Genomic DNA, 19,703 nt, shown 5'->3' with positions numbered 1-19,703 from the left:
ACTTATGAGTTGGCAGACTGGGCAGATGTTTTTAAAAAATTTTTTTTACTGTGAAACCGCTCATCTTAAATATAATGAATTTCATTTCCTTTACACTAAAAAAAAGGGAGATACATTTAATCCTACATCTGCTAGATGTTTTTTACTACGACTTTCCCGTCACATTTTTTTGAATTTGTTTCTTAAACATCAAACTTTCTGATCCTCAAAAGATGCAAATATATACATTAAGAAAGGAACAATGTTTCTTAGCAACAGAGTAGCCAGAAAGATCTAACCTATACCCTTCCCCCATTCCTCTCATGTCCCCTGCACACCTGCCTTCCCCCAAAAATTTCCTCTTTGCTACAAAGATGATATAGATCTACATTCTTATAGAAGTTACTAACCAAAGGTGACTTCAAAGGGTGCCAGGAACATACTATTAAATATCAGCAGGGATAAGAAGTGGATAGAAGAACAGAGAGTTTATTTCTGTTTTTGTATCAATTCAGTGTCAGGGGAACTTTACAAAGTGTTGACTATAATATCTACATCTAATCCTGTCAGAATAGCCTTGTGGATAAAATATTTGGTAGAAAACATATTTTAATAATATTTTAATAACTCCACCCTCATCTGCTTTAGTAGCAAACCCACTACTCACAGCATAAAATAACCTAGGCTTGAACAGAATGGAGCGTTTGAGGAGCAATCCAAAGAGCTGATTCAAAGGATGACTTCTAATTGGGTATACAAGCATTCACACTACAAATCCATGTTTGTTGGTACAACAAAGAGTTATAATAAAGAAAAAAAATCTACCAAGTTTTAAAATACAGCGAACTTTCAAAATTATACTACTATATTAAACTTTAGAAGGTAATCTTCAATTTTAGCTTACTGAACGTCTTAAATATTTAAGCCCTGAGCACTAGGAAATTAAAAATCTCAGTAATGACTCCAAAACATGCAATCCTTTTTAATATGCTAAATGTAATAAACTCATTCATTCCTCAAGATCTTAGAAAAAAGAACAGTTCCATTCTATAAAAGGCTGCCATAATTTTAAGCACTCTGGAGTCAAGTGCAAGGTGGATCTTTGAAGAAAAAAGTAACATCACCAGTCCAAGACATTATTCCATCAATAGTATTGATAGAGTTGTTTCACAATTTAACATATATTAAATCAGATGATTGTTGAAATGTTTTAAAACAAGCATATTAATAAAAATACAAAATAATCTATTTCTGCAAAGAAAGAAAAGCATAATGACTGCTTTCTTAAACAATGACCGACATTACTCAGCTACATCAAGCACTGAAACAATATGTAGACTGAGGTTTTTGGTCTGTTTTGTTTTGAACAAACAACGTAGGAAAATTATCAACTAGTCATGTAGTATCACTGCTTTCAAATATCATGAAAAATGTAGCTTCCAAAATTTTACTGTTGTCTTTCCCCATTTTGGGGGAAAAAAAAAAGGTACATGTAAAAAGGGCTCTGAGGAATTTTTATCTGTGATGGCAAGGCCAGACCAACAGTCATTTAAAAATCATGATTTTTAAAAAGACTAATAAGAAAAATGGTCACTTATGAATAAGTATGAGGTGAAGAAAGCTAGGCAGACAGACATTTGTGAGATGGTTCAAGTTTGAGATTAACAGCTGAGGGTATTTAGCAACCAGAAGAATTTTATTAAGAAAACCGCTACACGAAGTAAGATACCTGGGCTATTCTGAAAATAAACAATGATGTGCGCCTATCACAGATGATTGATTCTTTTGTTAAAGGATTTAAAGCATAAATCAAGGGAGATTAAGAACAAAGTAAGGGTTTATAACAAATCTAATTATGAGTGAATGTGAACACCTATGAAAATAAGAAACAGAGTAAGTTACCGGAAAATAAAAAGCTATTTCCATTGAAATGAAGGGGAAATCACAGACAACATTATTACAAATTGGCTAACATTTCAGTATCAGGTTACATCATCAATTCTGGCCACAAGTATAGAAGGATGGAAATGGATTAAAAAAAAGTTTTAATTGGGGGCGCCTGGGTGGCTCAGTCGTTAAGCGTCTGCCTTCTGCTCAGGTCATGAACCCAGGGTCCTGGAATCGAGCCCCGCATCGGGTTCCCTGCTCCACTGGAAGCCTGCTTCTCCCTCTCCCACTCCCCCTGTTGTGTTCCCTCTCTCACTGTGTCTCTCTCTGTCAAATAAATAAATAAAATCTTTTAAAAAAAAGGTTTTAATTGATGTTCACTGAAAAATTATTTCTGGTGAAGATGTGAAATTAAATGGACCATCTGCAGATTCCCACCTGTGTTTTCATTCCAAGAATATCTACAACCTTTGTTTGCTATGTTCAAGATAGTATTTTGATTTGTCACCTGTGAAATTATTTAAAATTCAACGTATTAACACCTCATTCTAATTCTACAAAGTAGAAGACAATAGGTAGCTATGAAAAGTTGAGAGAAAAGGGACTTCAAGACTCTTCTAAGCTAAAAAGAATATGCCAGAAAGAGCAAAAACGGAGGAGAAAATATGAATGGTAAAATTTTATTTATTTGCAATAAAATTTTAGCAATGGAAGGGACCTAAGAAATCTATGGTCCAAGCCCTTCATTTTATAGATAAGAAAACTGAAATATGAAGGTCAAGTGACAAGACCGCAAGGATTTTTAGCTTAGGCTCTACAAATGCTTGGGTAGACTACCTCAGCAAAATTAATCTTATTACTCATTTCAGCTTTTCAATGTTTCATAATTACTTTGCTTTCCCATCATTCTTTATAATCATGAAATATATATTCCAATAATTTACATTTTACAATTTAAGATTCTCTGCACATTAGTTTTATCATTTGACAATGCACAACTGAGACAAAGTTTCATAATTATTTCTATTTAAAATTATGTTTCATTTAAAGAGCGCCACCAACTTTTAAAAGAAAAGTGTCACTTTAAGCTGGCATGTGGGAAAAAAAAAAACCTCTAGCTATATGCATGGGATTTTATGTAGCTATTTACTCTAGTCCATGAAAAACATACTTACCATGGCAGCCCCTGCATCACACGGTACATGTGTACACGATACAGAGCACCTACTTAAAGAAACACACTCACCAACACATACTGTAAACTTTTGCAAGTATTACAAGGGGAAAAACTTGTTTTTTACTGTAAGCAGACTTCTTGCCAATTTTTTCAGAAAGGCAGTTGGACTGATTTGCTGCTTTTGGTTACATTTTCAATGAAGAGGGAAAATACTGTAGGTTGGCTTAATTTGATCTATGTTGACAATAGTCTTACTTTAGAAAACTATGCCCAAAGGACGCATTTTGATTTTTCTTGTCCAAATGCCCCTTTAAGTAAAATTTAGTTGATTTCACATACTACAAATTTCACATACCAGGATCCTCAAATAAACTTTCAATGTCGAGTGCTATGACCTACTTATCACTGCACAACTGTTCAATTTAAACTGAAAAACTTTGCCACAATGCATAACCCTTATGCCAAACAAATGATCTTAAGTCATTAAAATGAGACTATTGTCAAGATAAGCCAACACGATGATCAACCATAATGTAATTTTAATCACTGAGTATTTACAATATATTCTTGGAATAAGAAACGTAATAGGTGCAAAAGACAGCTGAAGTGGCTTTGTCAGTTTTTTCTTTTCTATAATGGTGGCTAAGAGAATGAGGTAACAGCGGCTGCTTGCATTTTTCACATGTAACAAGTATTCAATGATCCCAAAGGGAAATAAAATTTTAAAACGGTTTAATCCATGTTCTGCTTCCTAGACTCCTGCCTAAACCCCTGCTCACATGCAGCCTAAGTGTGCTCAAAGATAAAAATCTGAAGGAAAAGAATCCTTTCAGGAAATAAGCATCTTTAAAATAAGAGGGAAAGAATCAACTTTTTTTCTTTTCTAAATATGAAAACAATCCCAAAATAATAAATCATTGTGAGCAAGCAGATTAGATTTTACAGATACTCCAAAGGCTTTCAGAAAAGATCCTAATCTATCAACACCATGGTTGAAAAAAATCTAAGAGGAATGACTTTCAGTTTTGATAGGAGTTAAAACAAATGCAGCCACTAAGAGATGGCTGTTGTGAAATAATTTTTTAAAATGATTACTCACTTAAAGCTGGCTATATACTCTTTCAAATGTATTTATACCACATAAGGATTAAAAAATGAAACAAAAAGAAAACCCTTTTAACTGGTTACTAACAGGTTTACAAAAGTTACAGAAAAAGCACAGCTACTGAGAACACTCATTTATCATTAAAACCAATTTCATAACAAGAATACTGCAGAGTATACTTACTATTGGTCTTTTAAAAATTCCACTGCAGACATCGTCTGCCTCTGAAGTGGCTACTTGCTTGCTTTTTAGCACTAAAATATTATTAATCTAGAGTTCTGTTTTCCTTATTTGATCAAAACAAACTCATTACTTTCAATGTTTGCAAACTGAAATTAGTTGCTTTTTAAAAGAAGTAAGTTTGTTAAAGAAACTGGAAACTAGATAAAAGAAAACATACCTTTGGTTCTAAAAAGCACCCTTTGAAGTAGCGATACTGAACTGATACTCCTCTAGTGAGTACAATGGTTGCTTTCCATAACATGCTGTGAAGAAAAAGAGCAGAAGCATTAATATCAAATTAAAATGCATAAAGACTTCATAATTCATAAAACCCCTCCAGCTAGGTCTGTGACCAATACCACTTATTTATTCCTACACAAAATTATACTCCAGGCCTACCCTGCACCAGGCACTGGGAACACAGTGATGAACAAGGCAGAAAGAGCCCTATCTTTAAGCAGATTGCTTTCTTGTGAGGGTAGACAAACAAATCACCAAACATACATAGCAAGGGCTATTTGACCTTTCTGATGTGACAGGAAGTTTTGGAGGAGAGGCCTCAATGAGGAAGAACAGTCTGCGAGTAGTCCTACACAATGAGAAGGAACCAGCCATACAAGGACAAGAAGTATTCCAAACAGAAAAAGTAGCACGAAGGTGGAAGCGACAGTCAGAATCTTCTCTGACTTCCCACTTAGAGATGTTACAGGGCTGCTAAGAGGCTTTGGGGCTGAGGCAGATGAGCTATACTCATGTTCCCAACTGTCCCTTATCCTGACTGTCCTGCCCAGCCTCTGGCTATTCCCCTCGCCAAGCAATTGGGATCCATATCTTACTTGTTTCAACTCAGTGTCTTCTTCTGACCTATGCTATGCCAACACAGTCTACCACTACTCTAAAGCTTTGACTCAACAGTGAAAGCAGTCACTACAACTCATGATTATAAATGATTTTTATTACCTTCCAATCATAGACCAGTGCTATCCAAAGTATGATCCAAGGACCATCAATATCACCGTGGAGTTTGTTAGAAATCCAAATTTTCAGGCCACACCTAGACCTACTGAATTAGAAACTCTGGGGGGGAGAGTCCAGCAATCTGTAATTTAACAAGCCTCCAGGTGACTCTGATGATGAACACTTCAGTTTGAGAGGCACTGTCACAGACCATTACCCAAACATTAATTCAGCATGAATAGTTTAGTGAATAAACAGCAGCTCCAAATGTTCTTCCCCGATACCAGATGGCTAGCACTGCTTCGCACCTGGCTCTGCCAAGGCAGGCTTTAGGGCATTATCCCCACTCGGACTCAATCCTGGGTTCCTAACAAAATATCCACAACCACCTGTCACCCATGGTCAACAATCAGATTAATCTGGTAGTAATAAAATACATATGCCCTGGCTCCACCCTGAGAGACTCTGAATTCAGAGGTCTGGGTGGAGCCCGGTCATGTGGAGTTTGATAAAACTTCACAGGGTAGGTGAAGATAGAAGGCTAGTTGAGGGCCACTGCTATAAAACAAGAACGGCAAATGCACGGCACATGCGCCCGCACTACTTTTCCCTGATAAGCCTCAGAATCCTTTTCAACACAGCATTCCAGGCAGACGTATCTACCAACTCTGAGGTGCAATTATTTCTCATCTCTGCTACAAAAAAATGGCAAATTTCTAGCACTATTTCATTCATAAATCAGTCAGAGTATGTGAAGCCAGCGCCAGACGTGTACAGAATTAGCGGGAAGCTCTGAAAAATGTGCTGGGGCCCCTCTCTCATGCCTACTTCCTCATCCCCCAGGGGTAGGATCTAGACATGTGTATTTTTTAAAGCCCTCACAAGTGAGTCTAACGTGTGCCCCTGGTTAAGAACTGCTAAATGAAAAGCGATGGAGAGAGCAAAGCAATGAGTTTTTTTATTCCATTTCCCTAAGTAAATGTTGCAAAGTTAACAATGAACTGGAACTGGGGTGCCTGGGTGGCTCAGTCGGTTAAGCGGCTGCCTTCGGCTCAGGTCATGATCCCAAGGTCCTGGGATCGAGCCCCAGATCTGGCTCCCTGCTCAGCGGGAAGCCTGCTTCTCCCTCTCCCACTGCCCCTGCTTGTGTTCTCTCTCTCGCTGTCTCTTTCTGTCAAATAAATAAAATCTTAAAAAAAAAAAAAAAAATGAACCAGAACTGTTCAGTGACATAGAAAATGAACATAATCTGGGCGCCTGGGTGGCTCAGTTGGTTAAGCGACTGCCTTCGGCTCAGGTCATGATCCTGGAGTCCCGGGATCGAGTCCCGCATCAAGCTCCCTGCTCGGCGGGGAGTCTGCTTCTCCCTCTGACCCTCCTCCCTCTCATGCTCTCTGTCTCTCATTCTCTCTCTCTCTCAAATAAATAAATAAAATCTTCAAAAAAAAAAAATGAACATAATCTGATGAAATTCAAGAAGTCAGGACAGAGGGGCAATGAGGCTCAGTGCACCTGCCTGATTCTGAATGACCTCATATCCTCCCCCAAAATACCATAAAATCTACAAGAGCAAATAAAACGACAAGTGACCCACATTTTCTGCATTATTAGGAAACAATACTATGACTTTCAAATTATCTGTAAGTTGAAAAAACAAATCCTAACAGCGCTCTTGTCACTACAAACCTATAGCTATGGAGAAGCTTGAGAGACTCTGAAAAAGAGCTTTGTACAAAGGGCTTAGATGCACAACACTGAAATCCAAATAAACACAATTCTAAAACACAAGAATGGTGTTCAAAGCAAATGCTTTTTGTATCCTCTTGTATCATCTACTTCCTTTCTCCATGTGAAACACTGTTTATCTGCCATATATGAATCAATTACATTTCAATGTGCATCAGCAAGGTAAAGTGGCTGGTCCCTTCAAGTTACGTAGTTAAGTATTATCTCATCTGTTCACATAACTTTGACCAGGTTGGCTGAAATGGACTTAAGACATGTGACAGGGCAGCTCAAGCGTTCAGGGCAAGGTGTGTTTTAGGAACAAGTTCAGAAAGATATACGGTTTTACTTCAGACTGATCTGAAAATGGAAGAAAAAATAGCCACTTGAAGGGAATAAACATTTCGTTCCTCTGTGATTCCAATATTATTTACCAATTAAACTTTACTTATAAAAACAGCTGAGAATTGGCTGAGAAAAAGTGTCACACTAATGACAAATAGGAAAAGGGTGTTTTATAGATTTTTTTTTTTAAGATTTTATTCATTTATATTGTCAGAGAAAGTGCGAGTGCACAAGGAGGGGGAGCGCAGACAGAGGGAGAAGCAGGCTCCCCGCTGAGCAAGGAGCCCCATGGGGGACTGGATCCCAGGACCCTGGGATCATGACCTGCACAAAAGGCAGGCACTTAACTGACTGAGCCACCCAGGCGCCCGTTTTTCTTTTCCTTAATTTGCATTATGGTACTGTATTGTTTCTTTCTTTTGCTTTGCCATCAGTGCTCCTCAAGCTATCTGTTGTGAAGGACAAGTTTTTGTTTGTCTGTCCTGTAACCAATAATTCTATGTATCCAGTGCAACAGAGATGAGTCCACAAGGACATGCATGAATGTCCCAGCAATGTCAAAGTGCTATAAACATTTCTAAATGATTGCTCTTAATTTCTATATTTCTCACATAATGCACTGATTATTAGAAAAACTAAAGTTTTTTTTTCTCTAGCAGTGGCCCACAGGCCACATTTTCAGTAGCACTGCTCTACATGGAAAACAATTTGAGCTTAATAATCATGTAATTTGGTGTTTCTCCCTAGGGCCACTGCATGTATTTGTATACTGTTTAAGATCTCCTCTCTCCTTACCTCCCACACATAATCTTTACAACCCATAATGCTTCCAAATATCCCCAAGTGAAGAAGTACCATCTTCGTCAATATTCACTGATTCTGTCCTAACCCTTTTACCATGCAGATGAGGTAACCCAGGCCTAGAGAAATTAGATCTGCCCAAGATTGCAGTTAACTGCAGAACTGAAACCAGCACCCAGGCCCTTCTTTCCCCACTGCAATGCACCAATACACCCATGCTAACTTTAGTGCTGTGTTTAATGTCGGCTGCAAACTCATTTCAGAACATTAACTAAAATACCTGTTCCACTTCTCTGCTACAGAAAATTATTTTATAGGCCAAAGCAAAAATCAGATCTTTTATCAAGAATATGTACTGAGAGGGGTTCAGTTGATTAAGCATCTGCTTTCAGCTCAGGTCATGATCCTGGGGTCCTGAGATCGAGCCCCACATCGGGCTCCCTATTCAGCGGGGAGTCTGCTCCTCCTTCTCCCTTTGCCCTTGCCCCACCACCACTGGTGTGCTCTCTCTCTTGATCTCTCTCTCAAATAAATAAATAAAATCTTAAAAAAAAAAAAGAATATAGGGGCACCTGGGTGGCTCAGTTGGTTAAGCGACTGCCTTCGGCTCAGGTCATGATCCCAGGGTCCTGGGATCCAGTCCCCCATGGGGCTCCCTGCTCAGTGGGGAGCCTGCTTCTCCCTCTCCCTCTGCCTGCTGCTCTTCCTACTTGTGCTCTCTCTCTGTGTCAAATAAATAAATAAAATCTTAAAAAAAAAAAGAATATATACTGAGAGCCAAAACATAATACCTTAAAAAAGCTTAAAAAAATAAGAAATAGAGGGGTGCCTGGGTGGCTCAGTCGTTAAGCATCTGCCTTCGGCTCAGGTCATGATCCCAGGGTCCTGTAATCGAGCCCCACATCAGGCTCCCTGCTCGGCAGGAAGCCTGCTTCTCCCTCTCCCACTCCCCCTGCTTGTGTTCCCTCTCTAGCTCTCTCTCTCTCTGTCAAATAAATAAATAAAATCTTAAAAAAAAAAAAAGAAATAGCAATATAAGCCTGTTATTTAGAAATATGGTGGTAACTACCAAAAGAACCAGCCGAAAATTGAAAATGGTTGAAGTGGGAAATTGAGAAACAGAAACTTTTTTTTTTATAACCAACCTTGTACAACTACTTCACTCTATGCACATGCAAGAACGGTCATAAAAATTAAAACTAAAAGAGAAAAAATATATGAAGGGTATCTTAGAAACCCCCCAAGTTTCTAATCTGGATGTCACAATTATTCTGTAACCTGTTATTTCCCTTCTTACCTTTCACCACCTGTCTCATTTTCTGGAAGAAGAGCCACAGCATTCTGAGGACTCCAATTTCCCAAAGCATCACAGCTTCCACATATGGCAAAAACTTCTCCTAAAGAAACAGAACAAGCAGTTATAGTGGGCTAAGCAGGAAAGTTTCAAATTTTAGTTCTAGGAAGCACGAAAAGAGCAGTCAGTTCCACTAGAACCTGGATGCAGTCACCTTTAGCAGAGATGGGAGGAGCCTCCCTGGAGACATGCGTCAGACCCAGGCACCGCACCAACACCTGCATTCTTAACTTGACCTACCTCTACAGAACCAAAACCAAAGAAAAGGAGGGATGTATAGAGGTGAACTATTCTTCATTTGTTCAACCACTTAACTGAGCCAATAAACAAGCACCAAGAAGACAAAGTGATCATGCCACAGTTCCTGCCTTCAAGGCAGCTTCCGATTTATTTTTTTTTTTTTTAATGTTTTTTTTTAAAGACACAGCGAGAGAGGGAACACAAGCAGGGGGAGTGGGAGAGAGAGAAGCAGGCCTCCCGCAGAGCAGGGAGCCCTATGCGGGGCTCGATCCCAGGACCCTGGGACCATGACCCGAGCCGAAGGCAGACGCTTAACGACTGAGCCACTCAGGCGCCCCAAGGCAGTTTCTGATTTAAAAAGGCACACACTAAATGCACATAAGTATTCTAGAGAAACAGTAACCATTATTTTCCAGGAACTCAAACAGTGGCTATTAACAAGCTAAAGATTAAGAAAATTATCAATGGGGACAACAACAATAACAAAAAATCCTCAAAACAAAGACTTACATAGTGAAAAATCTAGTTTTCCTTACTAAAATAATGACTATTGTTTTACCTGAAGACTTCTCATCAACAGACAAACGAAAATATAGCTGTCACCTGTATTTGCTGAATTACATACATTCAGTAAAAGTCTACAACTTCAAAGTGCCTGGATGGTTCAGTCAGTTGAGCGTCCGACTCTTGGTTTCAGCTTGGGTCATGATCTTGGGTCGTGGAATCGAGCCCTGCATTGGGCTCTACACTGAGTGGGGAGTCTGCTTGAGATTCTCTCTCGCCCTCTCCCTCTGGCACCCCTGCTACTCCTGCTTGCACATGCTCTCTCTAAAGAGAGAATAAATCTTTAAAAAAATTATTGGATATAAGTGGAGAAGACTTTGACTTACATAGCAATACATTCTGAATTACTGTAATTAAAATTCATAAAGAAAAGATAATGAACTGAGGCCAAGTGAACAAAGTTCAAGACAAACTCCTCCACATTCTGAGTGGCTTTTAAGCACTACTCTAGTAAAGCCAGAATTGTAGGTGGCTTTAACCACCTGCGTGAGCATTCTATAAGCTTGGACTGTCTAAAACTTAACTAAAATTTCAAGTGCGATAATCACTCAGGAGCTTTTGGGGTTCTAAATACATGTTTGTCAAGCATAGAGTGGTTACATATAGAGATTTCGTATCAAAATATTCACCAATTCTTTAGAGTAACCAGATTTTGTTTTGTAATTAACTTAGGTTATCACCACCTTCTCTGATTAAAAAGAAAGATAAATGCTATTGCTAAATATAAATATTCATTCCCAAAGTCATACATGTTGCTGTGTACATGGTCCTCTCTTACATTCACATCCACCACTATCTTCCCTCTAGTCCTTGAGAATAAGACCCTCATCAAGCTCACCCTTCTAGGGATAATTCTGTGGTTGGTCCCTATGCCTGACATGGCCAGCTCCTTCTAACTTAAAGTGCCTGTGTACAATTCCCTGAAAGGATATGATACCGCTCTGCAGTCTTCTCTCCACAGAGAAGGCTATACACTGGACTAAGGTGAGCTCTTGACCCAAGTGAGCCAACCTATCAGCCACTAGCAATCTTCAATCTGCAGAATCCTGCCCAGAGATGGGAGCTCTCTACCAGATCATCTTGGCGAAGAATTTAACTTGGACAAACATACACTCTGTCAACTGCTCTTGATGTGGGAAACAAAGGCAGAAGAAAAATTATTAAATTTCCTTACTACGTACAGCCCACTGACAAGTCCTTGAAAGAGGCAGAGTGACATTCCTCTAGGGACTCAACTGCCTCGATGTTAATACTTTGCTAAGGGCAAAAAACAATTCTAGTCTGACCGCCCCCCCAATCCTGTAAGTCTACTTTAACATATAAAAATTCCTTTGGAAACTTCCTTTAGCTCTAACCCCCCCCAAGATATGTGTTGGTAATCATCCCCCAAGCATATGGCACACCGATATACATCTGAAGGGTCTCATGACTAAGGTTTTATTAGGCAGTAATAAATTACCTTTTCCCAACAATAGCTAGCCCCCTCAAAGTCCTGGAAACCTTGCTTCCAAAATTCCTTAGAGACTTATGCTATCCCTAACCCCCTCCCAACTTGAAAGTATATAATGGGCCACTCCTCATGACCCCGATGCAGCTCTTTCTGCCGAAGGGTCCTGTCCCTGTGCTTTAATAAAACCACCTTTTTGCACCAAAGACATCTCAAGAATTCTTTCTTGGCCATTGGCTTTGAACCCTAATGACATCTTTCCTACATCGCTCTGATGGCTGCTAGACCAAAGATGCTGAATATACAGAGTGAATCATTTATTCATTCTTTGAACACATATTTACCCCTATTCTGAGCCAGGCACTGTGTTAGATGCATGCACTCAGCATGACAAGACAAAGTCACATTTTCACAGAGCTTACAATCTATCCATAAACAAAATTACTCAAATAATTCCATAAAATCTGTAAGGTACTACGAAAAGTCCTGGAACCCTGAATTTCACAGGGATCCTAACCTAGCTAAATGTGGGGTTGGCATTAAGGAGAGTTAAAGGGGAGAAGGGAGGCCACAGATCCAGACAGAGGAAACAATTTGAGAAAGGCCCAAAAGAGGGAAAGAATGTAACAGATTTGAGGAACTGGCCAGTATAGTGAGTATATTAAATAAGGAGATACATACCCCAGGCGTTATACTATTTTGATATGCTATTTACCCTAAAATTACTTCACACTGCTTTAGTAGACAGCAAAACATAAAATAAGCCAAAAAATTTACAAATAGGGAACAAAATTATCTAACCAAATAGTTCACCAACTTCTTGCACTAGCAAAATTTCCCTCATTTTCATGGTTAGTCCCACTATCTTCGTCCTGTGCAAAATTAAATAAATTCACAGCTTTCTTGGAAAATATGAGACTAAGACATTTACTATTTGGGGAAGTATGGTTTTTTTTCTTTTCTTTTTTTTTTTTTTTTAAGATTTTATTTATTTGACAGAGAGAGAGAGATAGTGAGAGAGGGAACACAAGCAGGGGGAGTGGGAGAGGGAGAAGCAGGCCTCCCACCGAGCAGGGAGCCTGATGCGGGGCTCGATCCCAGGACCCTGGGACCACGACCTGAGCCGAAGGCAGACACTTAACGACTGAGCCACCCAGGCGCCCCCTTAAGTATACTATACTCCAAGCACATTTCTGAAAAATAAGGTAAGTTCTAAAGATAGTTTCATCTAAAAATTAGTCCTATTGTAATAACAAACTGCATATTTAAGATAATCAAGATAAAAAAATACTCATGTAAAATTTTGTTTCAAAGTAAAATTTTACAATACCTGGTAAAAGAGTTCCTCTTATTTCAAAAGTAACCTGAGAAGGTGTCATTCTGATGGATTTATTTTACAATGTTGAGCTAGGGAGAAAAAGAGAAGATGTCATTTAAAATATATAAAAATCTTAGCTCTAAATAGCTACCACCAAGAAACAAATTAAAAAACAAAACAAAAACCAAAAATAAATAAATCAGAACTGTGAACAAAAGATTCCAGAAAACTCATATATAAAGGCTGAATGATTTAGGAGGTACCTAGCAATTTTTAAGGCATAATGTTAAAACCTTTTCTGTGTGTAGGGACCAGAAAAATTGCAAAACAAGTGTCCAAACTTTTTTTTTTTTTTTTTTAAGGATTCAAGATTCTGTTACAAACTTTCTCTTCTGATAAGCAGCTGTTCTGAACTCAATCTATCTTTCCCGACCAGGCTCGTGTTATGACGGAGGAAAAAAAGCAAAACAAAAACAAAACACAACTACAGACAGAAAAAAACTTGGCTCAAGAGAGAATTTCTACTTCAATAAAGTTTCAACTTTAATAACAAGGAAACAACTGAAGAACTTAAGTACCATTCACTGAAACAAACTAGTTATGTTCTGCAACAAGATGCAGATTCTGCTTCTAAGTAATGTAACTAATAACTTAAAAAAAAACACAACCCTCCCCCATAAACCACTCTTTTCAGATTTTCTCTGGACTGTTATTACTCTAGTTCTGTAGACTCAAATTTAAAGTCTCAACTCTGTGCTCTATTACCAAACCCTATTGATTCTAATTGATCCTACATAGAGGCCTTTCTTTCTACGGTCTGAACTTCATTCAAAATCCTAAGCATTCTAACCTGGATTGGATTCTGCATTCTTGGATTCTGTCTTCCCAATAATACATTTTTTGGATTTGTCTTTGTATTCTGTCTTCCCAATAATACATTTTATGTCAGTTAAAATATTCTTCCTCATGTCCCTGACTAGGAATTACTTCGATTACTTACAGAAATCTAAACCCCTAATCCTTGATGTCCTATGCACATTTTCTCTCTAGCTGATTTTTCATTTCTTGGTTGTTTTTCCCAGCCAAACCAATCTGTTTACCACCCCCTAATTTAAGTACCTGAGGAAAGATAACAGATTTTTTAAAATATATACAGTATCAATTCTAAAGGAGGCTATATAACTTATATATAGAAAGAACACACACTCTACACAAGGGCAGATCATTCTACATAACTTCTCCAAACCCTCCCCAAAAATTTGTGCCCCAATTTACCAGTATTCCTAAAATAATTCCAATGTCTTTACTCTGCATCATTTCATTAGTTTACCAGCTTAAAGGTTATTTGTATTTATACATTATTTTAAAAATCATAAAGTAATTTTCATAGCTATTCATTCTTCTATTTCCCCTTTGCTCCTTTTCCCACCCCATGAACGTATACCCAACTCTGCAATGACCATTCAATGAACACTGCTGCTCAAGTAACTACACTTCCAAGCCAAGGTAGATCTATAGCAAGCAGTTCTCACTGGGGACAATTCTGCCCTCCAAGGGGTACTTGGCAATGTCAGTAGACATTTTTGGTTGTCCCAACTGGGAGTGATACTGCTGGCATCCAGTGGCTAGAGGCCAAAGTGCTGTTAAACACCATGCAATGCACAGAATAGCTCTCCACAAATAACTGTCCGCCTCCAAATAACAATAGGGCGGAGGCTGAGAAACCTGATCCACAGGGGGCTGCTATGAGGGTCAAAATTCCAGACTCACTGTTAGCTACAAACTATTTATCATCCCACTTACATCAATGATAAAATGTAAATACTGAATATTCATATTAAGCAAGACCACCGGTCAATGTGGTTTCATATCACCTTCATACAGAATTCCCTATTTGATAACTCTACCATTTCAGTTAGAAAACCCAAGACCGTGCACTAGAGAAAATCCTGTCCTTGATCAAAATAATTTGTCTAAGAACAAACACAATCTATTTAAAGCATATACATTCAGTTCTAGCACTGCCAAAGAATGTTCTAAAACTAAAAATAGCTGTAGACTGTTAACCCCCTCATTAAACAATCATTATCCAAGTATCTTATTAGCTCTCCTTTAATATGACATCTGATAGGAATCGGAGTACTAACTCTAAGAATAGTAATACTTCCTTTTCTAATAATTAAATAGTTCACTAAACACCACACTCTTACCTTTAATTTATGTCATATAAAGAAACCTCAAGACTAGCAAAAGAGCTTGGCTTTTACGTAACTGAATTTTGGGACACAGCAAAAAGCCCCATCATCCAGCAAAACTGGTGCATAACCAACCTTAATTGCAACCTACAACTTCTACTTTCACCCAGTATTTACTGTCAGTTTTCAACAAAGGACTACATAATCTCATCTACATAATTACATAGTTGCTACTCAACTATTTTCTGATCAATTTTAAATATCTATTTTAGCCAATTTTAGGGAAATCAAATGTAATTATTCCCATGTATTAAAATCAACAACTGGCACAAAATTACCTCTAAATTTCTACTGCATTAAATGGGAAACTTACATAAATTCAATTGATTATTAAAATTGACTTTCATTCTTAAGGTTGCTTGTAAAAGTGCCTATAGTAACTTGGTAACAGTTATTGTAATAGCTGCAGTAAATGTACTGTACAAAACCACATACACAAGCACAAAAACACACCCCCCCTCAAAACCTCCCTGGATGTCAACAAAGCATCATTTTTCGTTTGGATTGCCAAAAGTCCTATAGTGTGGTTTAATTTCCTCTCTTTCCCCTCCACAATTTAATACCATACCAAATAAAAGCCTGGGGAGCTGCTCCTACATCAGTTTACTTGATTGTGGACAGAGGCCAAAATTCTGGTGCAGGATTGGTGTGCACAATTTTGGCACCCAGCTACCACCAAAACAGTAGTGACAAAGTAAAATACTGTACTGTTGCAGAATGCAAAATTTACACACCCACCAACATTTCCTCTTCCAAACAAGCAAAAAAAAAAAAAAAAAATCCCAACTTGGACAGGGGAGGTCTTCCAGACATACACAAAACAAGAGTAAGGTGAAAAAATCTAGTCATTTTCATGTACATGAGCTGACTGTAAATGTAATTTAACCAACACAATTTGTTTTATATAAAACTTCCATTTTGTGCTTTTTGAAGATAAATATCAAACAGTATTCTCATCTGAGATTTTGAGTAGCATCTAACAGTATTTTAACATTTTTTAAAGACTTAAGCAATTAGTAAAGTATGACATTGTAATTTACATTCAAGAAATATTTCAGTTTACACTACCTGCCAAAATAAATTTTACTCTATTTTTTTGGTCAAAGAAACTATCCCAACACATGACCTTACTGGTCTACCAGCTTGAGGAACAAAAGGGGTATTTATTTATTTTTTTAAAAAAGATTTTATTTATTTATTTATTTGAGAGAGAGAGAGAGAAAGAGAAACAGCATGAGAGGGGAAAGGGTCAGGGGGAGAAGCAGGCTCTCTGCTGAGCCAGGAGCCCGATGTGGGACTCGATCCCAGGATTCCGGGACCATGACCTGAGCTGAAGGCAGTCGCTTAACCAACTGAGCCACGCAGGCACCCCAAAAGGGATATTTAAGCAAACCAAGGTACAGGAACATTTAGTTTACAGCTATATTGAGATCACAGATATTTTTAGTTAAAATGTGTTTTTCTGGCCGAAAAGAACATCTCTGTCTTCCTTCAAATTTTTTCAAAGAAAAAAGCCATTTCCAAGTCTTACTCTTTCCTAGACTCCAGCAGCTTTGGTCCTCATAACTGGCTATAAAGAATATATGAAATACCTATGTTTTCCTAAGTTAATTTCTGTTAATCCTTTTGGAGGATCATTATGAGCCCACTATTCTGACCCCAGTATACTTGAGCCATGAAGACACGAATGGATTTTCATTATGCATTTCTGGAGATTTCACTAAGCCAGGTTTATTCCTGGTTCAACTTTCTAAGCAATGCAGTAAAAGTTTTCCAAATGTTTTCCATTTCACTTTGTCTTGATATTATGTCATGTATAGTTCATATGCTTTCCCTGGTTAGATTACATACAAGGATTTGATTCATCAACCTACTTTTTGTAGGTATCAAATTTTACTCTGCCACTGTGAGATTTCTTTTGTGGTCATTATTTTTCCGAACAGAACTTCCCTAAGTCTTATTTTGTGTCGAGTATTGGTTCTCCCTAGTTCTTAAGTCCAGAACAGATTAGGCCACGTGCAGTTTTACCTGTTTGCTTTATCCTGAATCATTTGTATCCAGACCATCAGGAGTTGAAAAAAGGACAGATAGCTTGTATTTACTTCTAAGTCACAACTGTCAGAAATGTAGCAAGAGGGAGAAACATGAAGGGGTAGAGAAGGGGGTAGTTACTAGGCGCGAATAGAGAGGGCCACAGAAGAGTATGAAGAAAACATCATCAGGTCTGAACATCCTGCTCGGTTCAATCTTCTTCTATGTCGGCACTACACTGGACTCCACAGCTGCCTCAAAATAAAAGAATTCTCTGCAATTCATGACTGAATCCATGAACGATTTCCTTTACGACGGGGCAGTGGGGTGAGAGGGGGCTGATGAAGCCCCTAACTGATCGAGGAGTCCCCCCAGAGGGCATCATGGCAATCTGAAGAGCTTTGGGCCAAGAGCAGTTTTGGAGAGACGGTGCAGCTTTCCCAAAATTGCATGGAGAGCAAAGATGTCTATTCCTGGGACCTCTCCTTAGGATAAGAAGGCACTTCGGTTTTTTGGAACAACTGGATTATACAAGCATGCCTTCGACTATGTGGTTAGGCAATTTCAGAAAATAAGCAGTTGCCAAAACACTAAGGATTACGCACAGACGGATCGAGTAGTGGTGAGCGAGGGGCATGCTGCGGGTTAGGGGTGCACAAACAGATTTCAGTGGCAATTTCTGTTTCTTCGTTCCTTAAGTTCGTATACTCGTGGTGGTCTTAGGCTCTATGAATTCTGGCAGGGAAAATACTGTCCGAATTTTTCAGAGAGGAACTAAGCACCAGGCAGCCCAGGGAATCGTGGGAGCAAACAATAAAAGTCCAAATAGACAGAGGGTGCCCACCGACGTACCGGCGCGAACGTCCAGGCCAGTGTTCCCCAGGGGACGGTGCCCGCAGGGCCGGGGCCGGGGCACCTGCCCACCCCTCGCCCCGCCGCATCCCCAGCCGGGCCGCCCTGACAGCTCGGTTGCCACGTGAGCTGCCGCCGCGGCCTCCGCACCGAGCGCCGGGCCAGGCCTGGCGGCCCGCCTCACCTGCCTGCTCCGCGGGTCCGCGCCGTCACCGCCGTCGCCGCCGCTGCGCTCGAGAGCGAGGGCCGCGGGCCGAGAAGCCGGGCGCCCGCCGTCAGCGCCTCGCCAGCGCTCCCCCAGGCAGCCCCGGGCGGCGCCGAGCGGCAGGAAGCGACTCCACTCAAACCGGTTTCAGCTGCTCCAGACCAAACCGCCAGGCCACCCCGCGGGGCGGGGCCTGAGGGGCGATGGGGCGGGACTTGACGTCACGCCGGCGCCGTCCTGGCCAATCGGCGGCCGCGCGCGGGGGGCGGGCCCGCGCGTTCTTGGAAAGGGCTAGCGTCGGCGACCGGGGGCGCCGGGGCATCCCCGGGGTCCCCCCATCCCGTGCGTGTTTTCCGCAGACTCGGAACCCAGCTAGGTGCAGCGCCGACGTCCGGACTGGGGTCTTAGACGCATTCCTTGCTCCCCAAAGCCGCCTTAGAACGACCAGTCGTGGAGGCCGGAGCTGCAGTTCTGAAATGCATTTTTTTGCCATTCAAAAGTGAAGGAAATTAGCAGGCCTAGTGTTTTCTGGAAACTTTCTCTCGTTACAAAACAGCAAGCACATTTGGACCAAATCTTTAAAGTTGAAAACGAGAATTGAGTGACCTAAGATGTTTGAGCGTTTATACCTTTGCTACACAAAATCTTACAAGGCCAGCGGCATCACCTGGGAGCTGTCAAAATTGCACTCCCAGGACCTTTTCGGATCTGCCTAATCTAATTTGCATTTAACAAGATCCCCAGGTTATTTGTATGCAAATTAAAGTTTGAAGGAACTTTTCCTAAAGCAAGACAGACCCTCTCTGCAAATTTCTTATTTTGTGAAAAATCAGCCCTACCAAAAACAAAAAAAGCAAAGTTTTCTCTCTTTTGAAGGTCACAGAAAAATTAATCAGCATTTGCCACTTACCTAACTTAAATTGTTACCTTCCCAGCGTCAAAGTTAACTTCTGGTTAACCTCTAATATAAAATTACATTATCAATATTTCATTTAAATCAAGTGAGATACTGAAAATTAAAGAACCACCTTTTTAGTGGGTGTTAAAGAACTCTTGCAGTAAGAGATAGCTCAGTGTCGCAAATTGGTTGGAACGGGCCTACTAAAAAAAAGCATTTGTATTAGATAAACTCTAGCTTTAAAGATTTTATTTATTTATTTATTTGAGATAGAATGAGAGAGAGAGAGAGAGCACATGAGAGGGGGGAGGGTCAGAGGGAGAAGCAGACTCCCTGCTGAG

The 19,703-nt window shown here is 39.7% G+C and overlaps 1 protein-coding gene across 4 annotated transcripts in view; it reads right to left on the bottom strand.

The window, feature by feature from the left end:
- The window catches only part of GPCPD1 (glycerophosphocholine phosphodiesterase 1), a 54,193-nt gene extending 35,580 nt beyond the window's left edge, over positions 1-18,613 (bottom strand). For 3 of the 4 annotated variants that reach the window (XM_035005873.1, XM_035005875.1, XM_035005877.1), the window contains exons 1-4: positions 18,444-18,613; positions 13,134-13,210; positions 9,496-9,595; positions 4,549-4,633 (exon numbers count right to left, since the gene is read on the bottom strand). In XM_035005873.1, coding sequence (XP_034861764.1) covers positions 4,549-4,633; positions 9,496-9,595; positions 13,134-13,182 — 234 coding nt within the window. In that variant the 5' untranslated portion in view covers positions 13,183-13,210; positions 18,444-18,613. The remainder of the gene's footprint in view (positions 1-4,548; positions 4,634-9,495; positions 9,596-13,133; positions 13,211-18,443) is intronic. The other variant, XM_035005874.1, reaches the window with a different exon arrangement.
- Between the last annotated feature and the right edge of the window lie 1,090 nt (positions 18,614-19,703).

This window comes from Mirounga leonina, unplaced genomic scaffold, assembly GCF_011800145.1.
Source record: "Mirounga leonina isolate KUSES-001 unplaced genomic scaffold, KU_Mleo_1.0 Mir_150, whole genome shotgun sequence".
Taxonomy (NCBI): Eukaryota; Metazoa; Chordata; class Mammalia; order Carnivora; family Phocidae; genus Mirounga; species Mirounga leonina.
The sequence above is the reverse complement of the archived record's forward strand: the minus strand, read 5'-3'. Positions and strand labels throughout refer to the sequence as shown.